We start from the raw sequence: 19,964 nt of genomic DNA on the forward strand, positions 1-19,964 counted from the left end.
GTATACCAAAAATCAATTATCTAGAACAGCTAGTAATAAGGAAATTGAACTGTCTGCAGACAGCCAAGGACAAAGTATAGTTACTGAATTTCAGAGTAAAAGCAGTCAGACTTTAAATTAATAATGGAGCCATCCATGATATTCAGTGGAGCTAGAGGAATACGTTGGGAGAAGATTTCCTTGTTTAGTGCCTTTCCGATGGGATCAGATCATGCTGCAAGGAATGAAAGAAAAGCTTTTTTAATCTTGCTTAAAAGAGGAATGTATGATCTGAGAATAACAAATACATTGTTTTTATGAGTGCCACTTTCTTATAATTTGGTGTAATGACCCTATGTCAAAAAATAAATAAAATTAAAAAAAAAAAACAGAATATGCAAAAACATGAAGATAGGAAATATTTGCAGGCAGTTTGAAAGTGCAACATTTGAGGACATAAAGAATTTGGGGAAAAGATTCCACACTGCACAGTATTTTCAAATAAATAGACTAAGGAAAAAAAAACTTTAATTACAAAGATTTTAGAAGAAATAAATAAAATCTCAAATGAGCAAAGTGATGCTGTAGAGGCATGCCTCTCATGGAAAGAAAGTATATGTTATCTAGAGAATCAAGTCTAAAATCTGCCATCATTGAAGCTTCACTACTCCAACCCAAATGTGAGATTTCATTAGAACAAGGAAACACTCCCATTGTAACCAGGAGTCCAGCCTCGAAGGCAGAGGCAGAGACCGACACAACGGTCATGTGTGTGTGAATTGTGCTTGTGTGAATGTGTGTATGTTTTCTACTTGAGAAGAAAGCCTTCTGGCCGAAATCTCAAATGTATAGCAGTCTTTTTGTTGTGCCTATCTGCCACTCAACATCTCCTCTATATGGTGAGTAGTAATCTATCATTTTTACAATATTCTTTATATATATAAAAAAAAATTTGCTACAGGAAATTGTATAAATTTTGTAAATGTCTTAAGCAACGAGTCCTGTGTGAAAGTGATTCCCAACACAAATACCAATGATGTATATAATTCCTTCTCTTCAAATTTCATGGGGTATATTGAAATGTGCTTTCCAAAGAAGCTGTCAAGAATCAGGTACAATGGTAAAATAAATGCAACTTTCTGAATTACATCTGCCAATAAAAATTCTTGTAGTACTCCAAAAAGACTAAGTTTTAAAATGAAAACATCCCCAATGCCATATTTCAAAGAACATACTGAGAATTACAAGAAAGTATGTTGAAAAGCAATCACTGAGATAAAATTTGTGACTAGTGACAGCATAATAAGACAGACTAATAACAATTGAAAGCTATTTTGGAAATTGTGAACACTCAAACAGGGTAGAAATGTGAAGAACAGGATATAATTTTTAAAATGCAGAAAATGTTAACATTTAAAAATGTGTCAAATTATGTAAACAACCAGCTGACAAACTCTGCACTGCCCAGGTATTCATGTTGCCAATTTTCTATTAGAAAAGAAAACAAAAAATGAAGTACATTTGTAGTGAAGTATCAAAAAAATTTCATTTCCATGTTTTTGTGAAAACACCTCTGAAATTATGAAAAAATCATAGAAAGAAATGTACATAACATACAAATGCATATGTACAATATCCAAATTAAGAAAGATGATCCTAGACAGTTTCTGTAAACTGGGTACAACTGCTTCACAAGCGTATAATGCAATTTTGTAAATGAATCTATGGCAACACCTCTTCATATCTCTACAGATAGCTATTGTTTTCACTTACAACCATTTGAATTTCAGTTGAAAGATGTCAAAAGTGCTGCCAGATCACAGGGATTTCCTTAAGTTCACTCGACTGTAGGAGTGTCTTAATAATAAAGAATAAATGTATTAAAACTTCATGCATGAAGCAGCATTTTTGTATGTATCTCATTGATTATGAGATCACATCTTCACATCTCTTGAAATGTGTTGTACAGTGATCTATTTGTGTAGGTACATTCCACAGCATATACATTCTGTTAGCAAAATATGCTGTGAATAAAGTTAGTAGTAAAGAAGTAATAAATTTAAACAACATACACAGTGTGACAGTTTTTCACATGTTTATGACATATCTCCTGATTTATGTGTCATACGGTGATATAATTTTTCCGGTATGTGCAGTGGCATATGTGGATACTGCCTGCAATGTGTTGTGAATAGAATTGGTTGAAAAGAAGTAATAAATTTAAACATCATGCAGAATGCATCTGTTGTTGTGCATCTCAGTGTTTACGATGTTGTATCTCCCGCACTATATATGCTACCGTGATATACTGTGGTAGGTGCTTTTAACGGCACATGCGGATACTCCCTGCAAAATTTATTGCAAATACAGGTAATATCACAGAAGCAATACATTTAAACATCATGAACTTAAGGAAATCCCTGTGATCTGGCAGCACTTTTGACATCTTTCAACTGAAATTCAAATGGTTGTTAGTGAAAACAATAGCTATCTGTAGAGATATGAAGAGGTGCGGCAGTTTTTCAGACATCCTATTGTTTATGAAGTATCTCCTGAACTGTGATAGGTAGGTGGTTCTTATCCCCACAGCAACTGTTGCTTGACAGTAAGGTATGTATGTGCCAAGATTGGTTGAAATTGGTCTGGTGCTTTAAAAGGAGATGTGAAACACACACACACACACACACACACACACACATACACAAATAGATTTTTATAATACACTCCTGGAAATGGAAAAAAGAACACATTGACACCGGTGTGTCAGACCCACCATACTTGCTCCGGACACTGCGAGAGGGCTGTACAAGCAATGATCACACGCACGGCACAGCGGACACACCAGGAACCGCGGTGTTGGCCGTCGAATGGCGCTAGCTGCGCAGCATTTGTGCACCGCCGCCGTCAGTGTCAGCCAGTTTGCCGTGGCATACGGAGCTCCATCGCAGTCTTTAACACTGGTAGCATGCCGCGACAGCGTGGACGTGAACCGTATGTGCAGTTGACGGACTTTGAGCGAGGGCGTATAGTGGGCATGCGGGAGGCCGGGTGGACGTACCGCCGAATTGCTCAACACGTGGGGCGTGAGGTCTCCACAGTAGTACATCGATGTTGTTGCCAGTGGTCGGCAGAAGGTGCATGTGCCCGTCGACCTGGGACCGGACCGCAGCGACGCACGGATGCACGCCAAGACCGTAGGATCCTACGCAGTGCCGTAGGGGACCGCACCGCCACTTCCCAGCAAATTAGGGACACTGTTGCTCCTGGGGTATCGGCGAGGACTATTCGCAACCGTCTCCATGAAGCTGGGCTACGGTCCCGCACACCGTTAGGCCGTCTTCCGCTCACGCCCCAACATCGTGCAGCCCGCCTCCAGTGGTGTCGCGACAGGCGTGAATGGAGGGACGAATGGAGACGTGTCGTCTTCAGCGATGAGAGTCGCTTCTGCCTTGGTGCCAATGATGGTCGTATGCATGTTTGGCGCCGTGCAGGTGAGCGCCACAATCAGGACTGCATACGACCGAGGCACACAGGGCCAACACCCGGCATCATGGTGTGGGGAGCGATCTCCTACACTGGCCGTACACCACTGGTGATCGTCGAGGGGACACTGAATAGTGCACAGTACATCCAAACCGTCATCGAACCCATCGTTCTACCATTCCTAGACCGGCAAGGGAACTTGCTGTTCCAACAGGACAATGCACGTCCGCATGTATCCCGTGTCACCCAACGTGCTCTAGAAGGTGTTAGTCAACTACCCTGGCCAGCAAGATCTCCGGATCTGTCCCCCATTGAGCATGTTTGGGACTGGATGAAGCGTCGTCTCACGCGGTCTGCACGTCCAGCACGAACGCTGGTCCAACTGAGGCGCCAGGTGGAAATGGCATGGCAAGCCGTTCCACAGGACTACATCCAGCATCTCTACGATCGTCTCCATGGGAGAATAGCAGCCTGCATTGCTGCGAAAGGTGGATATACACTGTACTAGTGCCGACATTGTGCATGCTCTGTTGCCTGTGTCTATGTGCCTGTGGTTCTGTCAGTGTGATCATGTGATGTATCGGACCCCAGGAATGTGTCAATAAAGTTACCCCTTCCTGGGACAATGAATTCACGGTGTTCTTATTTCAATTTCCAGGAGTGTATGTATGGCTAGCTTCATTATGCAACAACTGCATTAAGCTCAAAATTCAAAAACCTAGAAAAACCGGAATGTAGCTTGAGGGTGGATCCAAAAATGAACACAAAATGATAGAGAGCCTGAAACATTAAATGTTGGGAGGAGAAGATAGGGTGCTTTGATCTGTCATAATCAAGACTTTTTGTACAGGAAAACATGGTCCACAATAGGCTGCAATATTCTTTGGCAGTTGAGCAATCGGCCGATTTCAACATTCATGTCATTTTCATGCACATGTGAATAAACATCACATAATGTATCACATTAGATATTACACATAATTCAAATTACTGTTCCACACTTGAGGCCACATTTTACATAGTCCATATCCGATAAGTGTGGCCCCAAGTGTTAAACAGTAACTTGAACTATGCACTATGTCTAGTGAGATACATCATGTGATGTTTACCCCACATGTGCTTGAAAATGACAAAAACATCAAAATTGGTTGATTGCACAATTAATGAAGAATATTACAGCCTACTATGGACCAAGTTTTCCTTAAAAAAATTTCAGAGGCTGTGGCCCCACACAAAATCAAAATTGTAATAAAAATTGAGACTGCTGCACAAATTGTAAGACCCTTGGCATACATTGCCAACTTATCATTTCCTGAAAGGTTGAAAATATCAATACTGAAGCCATTACTTTTAAAAATGGTGACAAATATTAGGTAGAAAGCCATTGACCAATATAATTCTTTCAGCCATACTCCAAAATGTTGGAAAAATTGATGACACACCAAATTAAGAAATATCTGTGTCCGTAAGTTGTTAAACAGTAATCAGCATGACTTTACGACAGGTAACTGTGAAACTGAACTCACAATGTAGGGCTGTGGCACCTTATTCCAATCACATAATGAGTCATATATGATAAACACATCCAAAACAACATACACAAAATAATGGCAACAAAATACGACAGATTTCATGCACACCACTAGCCAAAGACTACCAGATTCTTTTGCACAAGATGCAATTTGGCTTCACATATTCAATTATTATTATCACAGAGATTGGCTTGCAGTAGGTAAACTTCATATGACATGGTGTGCAACCAGACTTTTTGAAGGCATCAAATAATCATTGCAACTGGTTCTGTAGATAAATAATTATAAAAATACAATCTAGAGGTCTTCTGTAGTGCAGTGGTAAAGTTACAGATTGAGACACAAAAGATTGTGGTAATCTTTTGTTGTGTCATTTTCATCATCATATTGACCATTTTATTTTCTGTTATCTTTCTCCCTATCATTCTTTTCTCATTTGGAAACTGCCTGAGTTGCCTATAACATGTAAATGAATTCCACCCAGGACTGCTCATCGGCTGGTATCGCATCAGCTCACATAGCAAAAGCAAGATGTTACAGCTCACTTTTGGCACTGACACTTGAATTTTTTTCTGTCTTCAGTTTACTAGTATAGGTCAGCTTTAATCACTGTGAGCAGAGACAGCGCAATTAATAGTTCTGTCGTAGGCTGCTGACCGCCTTTTTCTTGGATATATTCCACATCAAGAGGTTGTGGTTAGATTAGGACATGAGTGTAAATTCAGGGCTTCAAAATGTGTTGCCTGCCATTGTTCAGTCATTGGTCATTTACAATCAGCTGTGGACAGATCATCTAATGTTAACACCATACCTGATGGCAGCAGATTCCTACATCACTCCGCATTACATGGACACAATTTCAGCGTGTGAAATGATCTGCCATGTTTGCGTGTCACCTTTAACTGAGTGGTAGTCGACGTAGCAACACTGGAGCTCAAAGTGACAACCATCAAGTAATTTGTAGTGCAATAACCCAACAAAATTCTGATTCTAGGTAAAATTGCTTAGTGGACTGAATAAATATATCCAGTAAAGTCGACCAGTCTGATGTGGCAATAGAAGATAGCAAAAAGAAGGCTGAAGTTTTAAATTTTGCATTTAAGCAATCATTTGTGCAGAAGGATAGTACAAACATACTGTCATTTGACCATCACACAGACTCCTGTATGAAGGACATAGTAATAGACATCCCTGGCATAGACAAGCAACTGAAACAGTTGAAAGGAAAGAAGTTTCCAGGTTCTGTATGTAAGAAGAGTAAAAGAACAGACATGCAAAATTACAGACCAATATTATTAACACTGGTTTGCTACAAAATTCATGAACATATTCTACATTTGAATGTAATAATTTCCTTGAGACAGAAAAGCTTCTGTCTAAGAATCAGCACAGATTTAGAAAACATCACTCATACAAAACTCAGCTTCCTCTTTTCTGGTATAACATCTGGCAAACCATGGGTAAATGGCAACAGGTAGGTTTGACATTCCTAGATTTTCATAAAGTGGTACAGACTGTTAACAAAGGTACGAGCATACAGAAAGAGTTGCCAGATGTGTGGGCAGTTTGAAGACTTCTTAAGTATGTTATCCTCGATGGTGATCATTTGTCAGAGACGAGGGTATCATCAGGAGTGCCACTCAGAAGTGTGATAGGACCACCTTTATTCTCTGAATACATAAATATCTGACTGACAAGTTGGGCAGCAGTCTGCAGCTGTCTGCCGATGACACTGTAATATACAGGAAAGTATTGTCATTGAGTGACTGTAAGAGTACTAAGGTTGACTTAGACAAAATTTTTAGCTGGTGTGATGACTGACAGCTTGCACTGAATGTAGAAAAATGTAAGTTAATGCAGATGAGTGGGAAAAACAATCCTATAGCATTACTAGTGGGCTGCTTGACACTGTCACTTTGATTAAATGTCTACACTTAACATTGCAGATCGATGTGTAATGACACAAATACATAAGGATGATAGTAGAGAAGATGGGCAGTTGACTTTGGTTCATTGGGAGAAATTTTAGGAAAATACAGCTCTTCTATAAAGGAACTAGTGTGCAGGACACTAGTGCACCCATTCTTGAATACTGCTCATGTGTGCAAGATTCCCACTGGGACAGATAAGAGGAAGACATTGAAGCACTTAAAAGGTAGACAGCTAGATTTGTTACCTATATAAATGGCTTGACAAGAAATCAACTGTCTCTTAGTAAATTTCTGAATTTAACTTTTAAGTCAAAAGGCTTCAACTTGTCTTTAGAATGAGAAGTCAGTTGGCACATGAGAACTGTGGAGATGCTTTGTGAATTCAAATGGGAATCCCTGGAGGGAAGACTATGTTCTTTTTGTGAGACATATTGAGAAAATTTAGAGAACTGACACTTGAGGCTGACTGCAGAATTACTCTACTGCCACCAATGTACAGTTTGCCTTAAGACCATGAAGATAAGATAAGAGAAATTACAAGCAACTGGGAAAATAGTCAAAACGTAAACCCAGATATGATGCAGGGTGCCAAAGTTATAGACAGAGTAACATCTATGCACAGAGACTCAATTCCATCTGTTTAGCTCTTAGAATTACTTCAAATATTTTTACCTTAGAAGATGTCAACATAGCATACTTTGGCTATTTTCAGCCTCTTGCAAGATATAAAATAATATTGTGCAGTTCCACCACTTGCTGCCCAGAACAATTTTTTTGTTACAGAAGAGGGCTATCTGAATAAATATCCACAGTCCACCATACACACGCTGAAATCCATATTTGGAAAGCTTAAAATACTAACAGTATTTGCACCTTATACATACAGATGTGCCTTATATATATCAGGGCCCACCTTGAAGAGTTTTAAACAAATTCTGACCTTCATTGTTACAATATCAAGAATAAAATAGACCTACAAGGGCTATTCAGAAAGTAAGGAATGATAGGTTGTGAAATGGAAACCACAGTGAAAATCAAAACATTTCATTTGCAACAGTTAGCTTCAACTTCCAGCTACTTATCTCTGTAGTCGCCAATCCAATTTAGATGTTTGTCATAGCATTGTACCAACTTTCCAATACCCTTGTTATAGAAGGCAGCTGCCAGTGCTTTCCATCAATTCTCTATTCTGGCCTACAGCTCATTGTCTGTGCCAAAATGTTGTCTTCATAGCCAGCAGTTCATGTGAGCAGAGATGAAACTCAGAGGGAGGCAATTATGGGCTGTATAATGGGTAATCAAACATTTCCAGTTGAAAACAATGCAGGAGCATCTTCATTGCCCCTGCAGAATGCAGCTGAGAATTGTCTTGAAGAAGAAAATGCACGACAGTTATGTAATGATGGCTGCATAACTTCAGGCGAAATTTCTCACCAGGCCCTCGAACTTGGTGAGAGACACTATTGTACTAGGTAACTTTATGTGCTCCCTGTGTGCTCAGAACTAAAAAAGAATGACAAAACGTGATCAACAGGCATACTATAGACGCTGCCCAACACACCTGTACAAAACTTCATCAGATTTTCACTGTGGTTTCCATTTCGCGACCGATCGTTCCTTTCTTTCCGAATAACCCTCATACATACACAGCAAACAAAAAGAACTAACACACAAAGGAATGTGAGCCATGTCAGTGTTGTTCAACTTTACAACAGGCTGTCAATTGGCGTCAGAAAATTGCATGACAAAAATAAATTTAACACTAGAACAGCAGAGTTACTGACGTTCCTTTAACAGCACAAAGAGTCACTTGACCCAAACAAGTATTTTATATTATTCTACTATAATCCCTATTTTTGTGAGTACTAACAACAATTCTTTAACATGTAATTAGTACATCATTTACTTATTTCAACAAAGAAATGTCTTACCAGTTCATTATTGTTCCTCCTAACAAATTTCCCAAACAGTGTAATTTCATAAACTAACTATTTTTAGAACCTTCCAGATACATTTAGTATTTGTGCTCCATATCATACTCATGTGTGTCCTGTACATGGATTTGTTGTGATTTCTACATAAGTCATTGGAATCTGCTAGACATGCTCTGCACAGGTGATTTCTGATCTGTAGGCAATTTTTCTGCAGACAGGTTTGCAGCACTCTGCATAGTTGTTGCTTGTCTTGTTGCCTATGCAAATGTTGATTAGGCACTTCTTCCTTTTTCTAGATGATTTTGGTCCTGTATCATGTTCTTTTGTCCATTCTTCTTCTTGCTCTTTCAATACCGTGAATTCATTCACCAGCAGAAGTGTCAACTTCTTCCTTTCCATTTTGTTGTTCATTACTATTTTGTAAATGGCCTAAGCATTTATTGCTGCCTTGTCCAAGATGACATAGAAGACATGCATCTGCCATCTCCTACATGCAACCTTTGTAATATGGATAGTCATTTGATCAAACATGTCTACCCCATGTCTTGTTGCATTGTAGTATGTTATTCCTGGTTTCTTTATTCCTTCTTTGCTTATTGCTATGTCAGTATGCAGTGTACCGAGAAAAATGTAATTTTTATTCTTTTTTCCTTGGTATACAGTCATCGTGCAGTATTTTTGCCAGTCTGTTGCAGGATGGTAGTGGAGTATATTTCAGATTTGGTTTGTAATGAAATTTTCTTTTCTTTGAGCTTCTTAGCAAGTTGAGGGGATGGGAAGAAGTTGTCTGTCATCATGTTTCTTTCTTCATTTAGAAATTGCTCTGTGAGACACAGAACAACATACTCTCAGAGTGGTCGTTTCTCTGTATGCGTATCCTCTTTTCCGAGGTATGGGAAAGCATTACAGATATACTTTGTCGCTACATCAGCAGCAGTCCAGAAATTGAGAACATATTTGTTGGGTTTGTTGAGCCTGAATTGAATGAAGCAGTATATTGTTTTGCATGATAATAGTTGTTCGTCTGTGGTTATATCTTCTCCAGGGTGACAAGAATGGATACTGTTTTCCATTGAATTTCCCCAAATTTCGGATACAAGAGCGAATTTGTTGGCTGGCATACATTCATCTCAGGTTGATCTTTCATCAAGATGAAGAAATCTGAGAACCTCTTTGAATCTGTTCCTGGGCATAAGGTATCTAATGAAAATAGGCCCTCAAGGATGCAACCGAAGGTCATCTGCACTTTGTACAAATTACACCCTGAGCTTTCAATTTCTCCAGATCCTCAGGTAACATGACCCAATAATTGTTTTTTAGTATTTTCAGGCATTTGATTCTGTGTGTTTCTTTAGCATCATTTCATCAGAAATAAGACAGAAAGCACTGATGATAGTACCGTCTACTCATTGGTAAGTGTAAGAAGTTGGAGCTCCTCACTCCCTTAGAACATTTGTAGCTGACCTTTCTCCAGAAGATGAAAAATTCGCAATATCCCACTCATTCCCATCCATGGCAACCATCTTTGCATTGGTAAGTGTAAGAAGTTGGAGCTCCTCACTCCCTTAGAACATTTGTAGCTGACCTTTCTCCAGAAGATGAAAAATTCGCAATATCCCACTCATTCTCATCCGTGGCAACCATCTTTGTAGAGGCATTCAATTGGGCCTGCTACAATGGTTGATGTGAGAATGGATGCAGATCAGCATTTGAAACCTCCTTCACTAATACCTCCTCTTTCAAAATGTCTTTGTCTTCATCTTCATCTTCACTTGTCTCCAGCACAGAATTGTCATCTTCATCAGTGAAGTGAATTTCCAATTTTTCGTTCTTTCATAGGCCAAGAATATTACCTGAATGACACGATACAACTTTGGCAGATTGAAAGAGCACATGCCAAGATTCAACAATAAGCAGAAACAACTCTGCACAATTCCTGGTTGTTACTGCTTCATTATTGTATTATTTACATGTATTCAGAAAAGATATTACAACAATGTAAAATTGCCCCTTTCCACCATTTTAGGTACATCAAATGAAATGACCCTAGAAAATATAAATATTTTCTAAATGATAATACGTTTTCATGAAGATGAGAAAACATTAGGAAAAGTGATATGATTTCATGAATGAAGTAAAAAAATAACAGGGGTCATTTTGACCTGTTCCGCCATTCTATTGTTAAAGATTGCATTTTGCCCCATAACATTTTTTACACTGACGTATTTAAAAGACAGCTGTTGTCTGATGCAAAATCTCTGCTGAATCATTGTTGTGTATAAAAGGATTTGTTTTTTTTCATAAAAGAAGCATATATGTGTGTAAATTTGTACAGGGTGATTCAAAAAGAATACCATAACTTTAGGAATTTAAAACTCTGCAACGACAAAAGGCAGAGCTAAGCACTATCTGTCAGCGAATTAAGGGAGCTATAAAGTTTCATTTAGTTGTACATTTGTTCACTTGAGGCGCTGTTGACTAGGTGTCAGCATCAGTTGATGCTAAGATGGCGACCGCTCAACAGAAAGCTTTTCGTGTTATTGAGTACGGCAGAAGTGAATCAACGACAGTTGTTCGGCATGCATTTCGAACGAAGTATGGTGTTAAACCTCCTGATAGGTGGTGTATTAAACGTTGGTATAAACAGTTTACAGAGAATGGGTGTTTGTGCAAAGGGAAAAGTTCTGGACGGCCGAGAACGAGTGATGAAAATGTAGCACGCATCCAGCAAGCATTTGTTCGCAGCCCAGGAAAATCGACTCACAGAGCTAGCAGAGAGCTGCAAATTCCACAATCAACTGTATGGAGAGTCCTACGAAAAAGGTTAGTTATGAAACCTGAACGTCAACTACCCAAGGCGATGGATCAGCCGCCAGGCAGCCCGTGACAGAGCACTTCATCACTGGCCTCCAAGAAGCCCTTATCTTACCCCCTGCGATTTTTTCTTATGGGAGTATGTTAAGGATATGGTGTTTCGGCCACCTCTCCCAGCCACCATTGATGATTTGAAATGAGAAATAACAGCAGCTATCCAAACTGTTACGCCTGATATGCTACAGAGAGTGTGGAACGAGTTGGAGTATCGGGTTGATATTGCTCGAGTGTCTGGAGGGGGCCATATTGAACATCTCTGAACTTGTTTTTGAGTGAAAAAAAAACTTTTTAAATACTCTTTGTAATGATGTATAACAGAAGGTTATATTATGTTTCTTTCATTAAATACACATTTTTAAAGTTGTGGTATTCTTTTTGAATCACCCTGTATTACTGTGTGTTGTATCACATTATATTCTTATGTGTGTATTATTTTATGTATTCTGTGGTGAACTAAGATTGGACAACAACGATGTGCACAAAGGTTAGGTAGTTGTGTTGCCTCCAAAACATGTTAAAGGGTGGAGAAATTCGGGAAAATTTCGAAAAAAACTGTGTGTAAATGTATTAAAAGGACTGGTAATGTGATTGCAGATTATGAAAATGAGGCTAACAATTGTCTGACGAAGAAATAATAACGTTAAAACTAGTGGGAAACTGCTAAAAAATGATCGGTTATGTGGGAAAAACGAGAATGGAATTTCTCCACCCTTTAATGTGTTTTGGAGGCAACACATCTACCTAACCTTTGTGCACATCGTTGTTTACCAACCTAAGTTCACCACAGAATCAACATAGCTCAGCTTTATTTTATGTATTTATTTGTATGTTACACTTTTTGCAGTGTTTTCACATAACATTCACACGTACAACTTATCCATAACAGAATGTCCCAGTTTTGATTGTATAAAATAACAATCTAAATTAGACTAGTTTCAATAAATCATACATCAAATTGAAGGTAAACTAACATTGTTTTAAATGAATTTTATCCATAGTGGATGCTGTCGAACTCCGTGACTGTTCCTTTATAGGGTGTAGAAAAATATCCGCTACCAGTCACAATAGTGGATAGTGGATATTTTTCTACACCCTATAACCTAGTTTTTCTAAAAAATGTTCAAAATTTGCACCTTTAGTTATATGGCAAACATCCAACCTTAAGTCCAGTTCTTTCCACACTTTTGCTAACAAGTTTGGAGTAATGGAAGCAATAGCCTCTCCAGTTCTGTATCTCAATACTGGCAGATTGTTAGCTAGCACCAGAACGTAGACATGTTTAGCTAGCACCAGAATGTAGCCATGATCTTTTATAAAGCCTCAATGGGATAAAAATGCATTGTGTGAGGTTAGATGAATGTGGAGACCAGCAGAAAAGAGCTGTTGTATTGACCATTACAACCAATCAATCAGTCAGGGACTTTGACATTCAACCACTCTCATATGAAGCAGATGAGTTGCATCTTGTTGCCAAACAAAGTTTTCAGGTTCACACCTCTAACTGGGGAAAGAGCTAGTCTTGCTATACACTTGACATCAGGACAAAGTGCAGAAATCATTTAACTTTGTGAGTTGCCTCATCAATGAACACCACATGATCAAGAAGGTCATCTTCATGCTTCACTTGCACTGTAAGATACACCATACTCATCTATATTTTAAATATATACCAACTGTAACTGGTATGGATGCATGTGTAAACATTTTGTTAAAACCTTCCATATTGTCATCTTTGGCAACTGAAGCTCAAGACTTGTTTTTTGAACTAACTTCGTAGAACTTTGAAGGTAAGATGCTCTGACAACATCCTCTTCAGACACTTCATGCCTCAGCCATTTCAAGCATACATCCAATGATACCAAATTGACTATACCATCATGGATGTTTCTACTTATGGAGGATCACAATTAAACCTTAAATGAAACAAAAGTTGCTCTGAAGTTACAGATTCACTCTTAGCAAACTGCAGAACACAAAATACTTTACACTCAGGAATCGCCATTTGGGAATGTGGTGCTGCAAGTGTAAAAACAGCAAAACAGTATTTGCATGTGCACTTATCTGATTCTATTTGAGTTACTCTTTAAATTGTGACCATAAAAAACACAATAAAATGCGTACAATTGATACTACTAAAATTTATAACCAGGACATTCTTTTATGGATACAGCATACATTTGGACAACATCCAGATTATATTAGATTAGATTTACTTTCATTCCAATTGTTCTGTAGTGAGGAGGCCCTCCAGGATGTGGAACATGTCAGAAAAACAACAATACATGACAAATATTTAGAACTAAAACAAATAAGCTAATGTACCATTCCACAGGTCCCAAGTGGAATGATCGTCATTTTTTAATGAACACTATATGAAAGAGTCATTTTACAAATACTAATGCACTGAATTTAAAATAAAAAAGTTTTTTATTTATTTATAAGGTAATAAACATGTAATAGAACTACTATAATACTTATTTACAATGAACACATTACTGCACTGAAATGGTGCAGAAGTTAGATTGTACTTACACACACACACACACACACAAATTCAATGAACACATTACTGCACTGAAATTGTGCAGAAGTTATATTGTACTTATATACAAATCAGTTGGTTTTTACTGAGAAATTCATCAATGGAGTAGAAGGAGTTGGCCACCAATAAATCCTTTAGGCTTCTCTTAAACTGAATTTCATTGGTTGTTAAGCTTTTTATGGCTGCTGGCAAGTTATTGAAAATGTGTGTTCCTGATTAATGCACACCTTTTTGTACAAGACTAAGTGACTTTAAATCCTTGTGAAGATTATTCTTATTTCTAGTATTGATTCCATGAATTGAGCTGTTGGTTTGAAAAAGTGATATATTTTTAATGACAAATTTCATTAAGGAATAAATATATTGGGAAGCAGTAGTTAATATCCCTAGTTCCCTAAACAGGCTTCTGCAAGATGTTCTTGAGTTCACACCACATATATCTCTTACTGCACGTTTTTGTGCCCGGAAAACTTTAGCTTGGCTTGATGAATACCCCAAAAAATAATCCCATATGACATTATGGAATGAAAGTAAGCATAGTGTGCCAGATTTTTCATTTTTATATCCCCTATGTCTGATAAAATTCGCATTGCAAACAGAGATTTATTAAGACGCTTCAGCAGTTCTGTGGTGTGCTCCTCCCAGTTGAATTTATTATCAAGCTGTAATCCCAAGAATTTAACACTGTCCACTTCTTCTATCTTCTTGTCATCGTATGTTAGACATATACTCGTGGGACACCCCTTACAAGTTCTGAACTGCATGTAGTGTTTTTTTTTTTTTTCAAAGTTTAATGACAAAGAATTGGCTAGGAACCAGTGGTTAATGTCCACAAATATTTTATTGGCTGATCTTTCTAAGACTACACTTGATTTGCTATTTATTGCGATGTTTGTATCATCGGCAAACAAAACGAACTTGGCATCTGGTAATGTTACTGATGAAAGGTCATTGATATAAACAAGAAAAAGTAAGGCCCCAAAATGGAACCTTGTGGGACCCCACATGTAATTAGTTCCCAGTTAGATGATGCCTGATAGCTTGATACATGTCTCTTTCCTAATAACACCCTTTGTTTCCTGCCAGAGGTATAAGATTTGAACCATTTTACAGCATTTCCTGTTACACTATAATATTCTAATTTACTTAAAAGGATATTGTGATTTACACAGTCAAATGCCTTTGACAGATCACAAATTGTACCAGTTGCCTGCAATTTTTTGCCTAATGAATTAAGCACATTTTCATTGTAAGTGTAGATAGCCTTCTCAATATCAGAACCTTTTAGAAATCCAAACTGTGACTTTGACAGTATGTTATTTGAGATAAGATGGTTATAAAGCCAACTGTACATTACTTTTTCGAAAATTTTTGAGAATGCTGGCAACAGTGAAATTGGATGGAAATTTGATGCTATTTCTTTATCTCCCTTCTTAAACAGTGGCTTAACTTCAGCATATTTCAGCCATTCAGGAAATATTCCACTGATAAACGACTGGTTACACAGATAGCTTAATATGTTACTTAGCTTAGAATCACATTCTTTAATTAACTTTGTTGATATTTCATCATACCCACTAGATGTTTTTGATTTTAAAGATTTTATGATGGACATTATTTCTGTTGGGGTAGTGAGGGTCAAATTCATATTATGGAAGTTACTTGAAATGTCTGGTCTGAGGTATTCCATAGCAGCATCTACCGAACCTGACAACCCCATCTTTTCAGTAACAGTTATAAAATGCTTGTTAAAAAGTTCTGCAACACTATACACATCTGTCACCAATGTATCATTTACTCTTAATGCTATTTGTTCCTCTTCATGTCTGGTTCTACCAGTCTCCTCCTTCACTATATCCCATATTGTCTTTATTTTGTTATCTGATATGACTATCTTTTCCTTCTAACATATTTGCTTTGACATACGTATTACAGTCTTTAATATTTTGCAGTATTTCTTATAATGTGCTATAGCATCAACATTGGAAATGTTTCGGATTGACAGATAAAGTTTTCTTTTTGTTTTACAAGATACCCCATACAGTATTTACTGAGTAAGAATAGATCAATAAATAAATACATTATCTGCTCCAGCTGAACCTTGTGTGCTGTACTGCAAACCAGATGAAGGGGACACTAGAAATGTTGTTTTCTGGAGGGAACGGGTACTAGATGGAACACACTGTGACACTGAATCAAGGGATGTGTGCATTAGTGGAACCTGTCGGGTAAGTTTTACGTACCTTAGTTGAACCTTCTTATTTTAAGGCTTTAATTTTAATCAGTCTGTGCACTAATTTTGTGTAAATTACAACACTAAAGAGCCAAAGAAACTGGTACACCTGCCTGATATAGAATAGGGCTGCCGCAAGCACGCAGAAGTATGCAGAAGTACCACAACACAACGTGGCATGGACTAATGTCTGAAGTAGTTCTCTAGGGAACTGACATCATGAATCCTTCAGGGCTGTCCATAAATCCATAAGAGTATGAGGGGTGGCGATCTCTTCTGAACAGCACATTGCAAGGCATCCCAGATATGCTCAATAATGTTCATGTCTGGGGAGTTTGGTGGTCTTCAAAAGTGTTTAAACTCGGAAGAGTTTTCCCTGGAGCCACTGTATTAATTCTGGATGTGTGCTGTGTCACATTGTCCTGCTGGAATTGCCCAAATCTATTGGAATGCACAATGGACACAAATGGATGCAGGTGGTCAGACAGGATTCTTACGTATTCTCAAGACGTATCTAGACGTCCCATATCACTCCAGCTGCACACATCCTGCACCGTTATGGAGCCCCCACCAGCTTAAATAGTCCCTTGCTGATATGCAGGGTCCACGGATTCATGAGGTTGTCTCCATGCCCATACACATCCATTCGCTTGATACAATATGAAACAAGACTCGTCCAAACAGGCAACATGTTTGCAATCATCAACAGTCCAATGTCAGTGTTGACAGGCCCAGGCGAGGTGTAAAGCTTTATGTTGTGCAGCCTTCAAGGGTACACGAGTGGATCTTTGCTCCAAAAGCCCTTATAGATGATGTTATGTTGAATGTTTTGCACACTGACACTTGTTGATGGCCCAGCATTGAAATCTGCAGCAATTTGCGGAAGGGTTGCACTTCTGTCACTTTGAACAATTCTCTTCAGTTGTCATTGGTCCTGTTCTTGCAGGATCTTTTTCCAGCTGTGGCGATGTCAGAGATTTGATGTTTTACTGGATTCCTTTTCATGGTACACCCATGAAATGGTCGCACGGGAAAATCCCCACTTCATCTCTACTTCAGAGATGCTGTGTCCCATCGTTCGTGCGCTGACTATAACACTACATTCAAACTCACTTACATCTTGATAACCTACCATTGTAGCAGTAGTAAGCATTCTAACAACTGTGCCAGACACTTGTTGTCTTATATAGGCATTGCCGAACACAGCACCGTATTCTGCCTGTTTACATATCTCTATATTTGAATACGCATGCCTATAGCAGTTTCTTTGGCGCTTCAATGTAGAAACACTTTGATAATGCGTAATCTAATCCAGTAACCTGAAATAAGTTGAGATTATTATTATTATTATTATTATTATTATTATTATTAGTCGTAAAGCTCCCAACATGGAAGACGCTAAGTAAAGATGGTTCACCTCTGGGGCTTCTTATTCTTCTTGTTTGCCCACCAGGTCTTCATTCTTTGCGAGAATTCAGCTTTTCTTTCTTCGCTCCATTTTGTTCCAGTTCTCGGCGCTTTTGTCTCTGGTTTGACCTCCCATTTGTCAACTTTAAGTTTGAAATTGTTTCTTTTGTTCATGTCTTCAGTAGTAATGTTGGCTAATTCCAGATCTTTCTTTACATTTTTGATCCATTCTCCTCCATTAACAAGGGATGCTACGTATCTTACTATTTTTTTTGTAAGTCTGTGATCGGGAAGTCTCATTATGTGGCCATAGAATTTTAGACGCCTCTTCCTCATGTCTATCTCTATGTTAGAATATTCTTCAATTTTAGAATTTTTCTGTAATCTATACCCCTCTTTGGTCCATCTTGGTCCCAGAATTTTCCTAATGATTTTCCTTTCCTCTTTCTTCAGGTTTTCCATATCTGTTTTCCTTTTAAGTGTCAAGGTTTCGCTGGCATATAGCATTATTGGTTTAATTACCGACTTATAATGTTTAATTTTTGTATTTATAGATAGACATTTTTTATTGTAAATGTTTTGGACCAGCCCTAGACCCCTACGAGCTTTTAATATTCTTTCTTGTTGTGAGTATTTTTCAGAAATTATCTCTCCTAAATATTTAAAGTATGGTACCCTCTTAATTTCTCCATATTTGGTTTGTAACTTAGAAATTTCTAGATTTGTTGTTGTAAACACCGTTTTCTCAAAAGATATTTGTAGGCCAACTTTTCCTGCACACTCTTTTAAGGTTTCTATCTGTTTGACTGCCATTTCACTAGAATCTGCCATTATTGCAAGATCGTCTGCGTAGGCTAAGTAGGGGATTTGTAGGTCATCTTTTTTGGTTCCCAGTGATATTGGTTTCCAGTACTTTTCTTTTTTGAGTTATTTTTCCCATTCTGCCATGACTCTATCCAGAACTAAGTTAAATAACAGAGGTGATAATCCATCACCTTGTCTAACCCCAGTTTTTATCTCAAATGATTTTGAAAGTTTTCCCATGAATTTCACTTTGCATTTTGTATTTGTTAATGTCTGCTCTATGATGGTCCGTGTCTTCTTATCCAGTCCTTGTTCTTCAAGAATTTTAAATAGTGTGGGTCTGTGAATTGAATCATATGCCTTTTTAAAGTCGACAAAGACATATACTGTAGGCTTCCTTCGCATTTGTCTCATCCTTGTAATCAATTTCAAGTTTAAAATTTGTTCTGGACATGATCTGTTTGGTCTGAAACCAGCTTGGAAATCTGAGATTTTGGGTTCTAGCAGTTTTTGTGTTCTTTCAAGAAGACAAGCTGATAATATCTTGTATGTGACGGCAAGTAAGGAGATTCCTCTATAGTTGTTCACATCCGATTTATCCCCCTTTGATTTGATTTGATTGAGATTATTTAAATATAAAATGATGTGAATAATGTTTTTTAGACTTTCACATACATAAACGAGATAAATGAAATTATACAAGCAGACTATTAATCAATATGATTTTATCAGTTGAATTAGATTCATTGAATTGAATGGAACTGACTCAGTGTTAGAAAGTAACAGGAGAAAGCATCAGTGACACTTAAAGTTTGAGTTTGACCCAAATGCTATGGTAGCCAAATGGACAAGGCAGCTGCAGCTGGTAAAGAGGATCAAGGTACAATTCAAAGTCCGACACCAGTTTTCCTTTGTCACAAAATATTCTTTAGTGTGATTTTGGCTAGGTTCAGCTGCTTTCACCATTATCTAATTCATATGTTATTGCAGCATAGATTGAATTCTCTCCCTATTTCTGTAACATTTTCTTCCCATTTGTCTTATGTGGGCACAAAATGCTGCAGTAATAAACAGCAGCTGTTCAGTCCCCTACTATGTCTGCTACATAAATCTTTCATATTATTTTCCTCCTTAATATTCTGCCAAATTCATTACTTATGCCTCATATACAGTGTTTTTATTTTATTGTCAAACACTAAGGGGTGTAGTTTGCTTCTTAACATTTCACAGTCATTTGGTATGTCT

General features: G+C 37.9%; 1 protein-coding gene across 1 annotated transcript in view; it reads left to right on the forward strand.

Moving 5' to 3' along the window:
• LOC124623036 (A disintegrin and metalloproteinase with thrombospondin motifs 7-like) overlaps positions 1-19,964 on the forward strand; it is a 280,175-nt gene that overhangs the window by 181,745 nt on the left and 78,466 nt on the right. The window contains exon 10 of the mRNA XM_047148829.1: positions 16,370-16,503. Within this exon, the coding sequence (XP_047004785.1) occupies positions 16,370-16,503 (134 nt within the window). The remainder of the gene's footprint in view (positions 1-16,369; positions 16,504-19,964) is intronic.

The sequence above is a fragment of the Schistocerca americana genome, chromosome 7, assembly GCF_021461395.2.
Source record: "Schistocerca americana isolate TAMUIC-IGC-003095 chromosome 7, iqSchAmer2.1, whole genome shotgun sequence".
Lineage (NCBI taxonomy): Eukaryota > Metazoa > Arthropoda > Insecta > Orthoptera > Acrididae > Schistocerca > Schistocerca americana.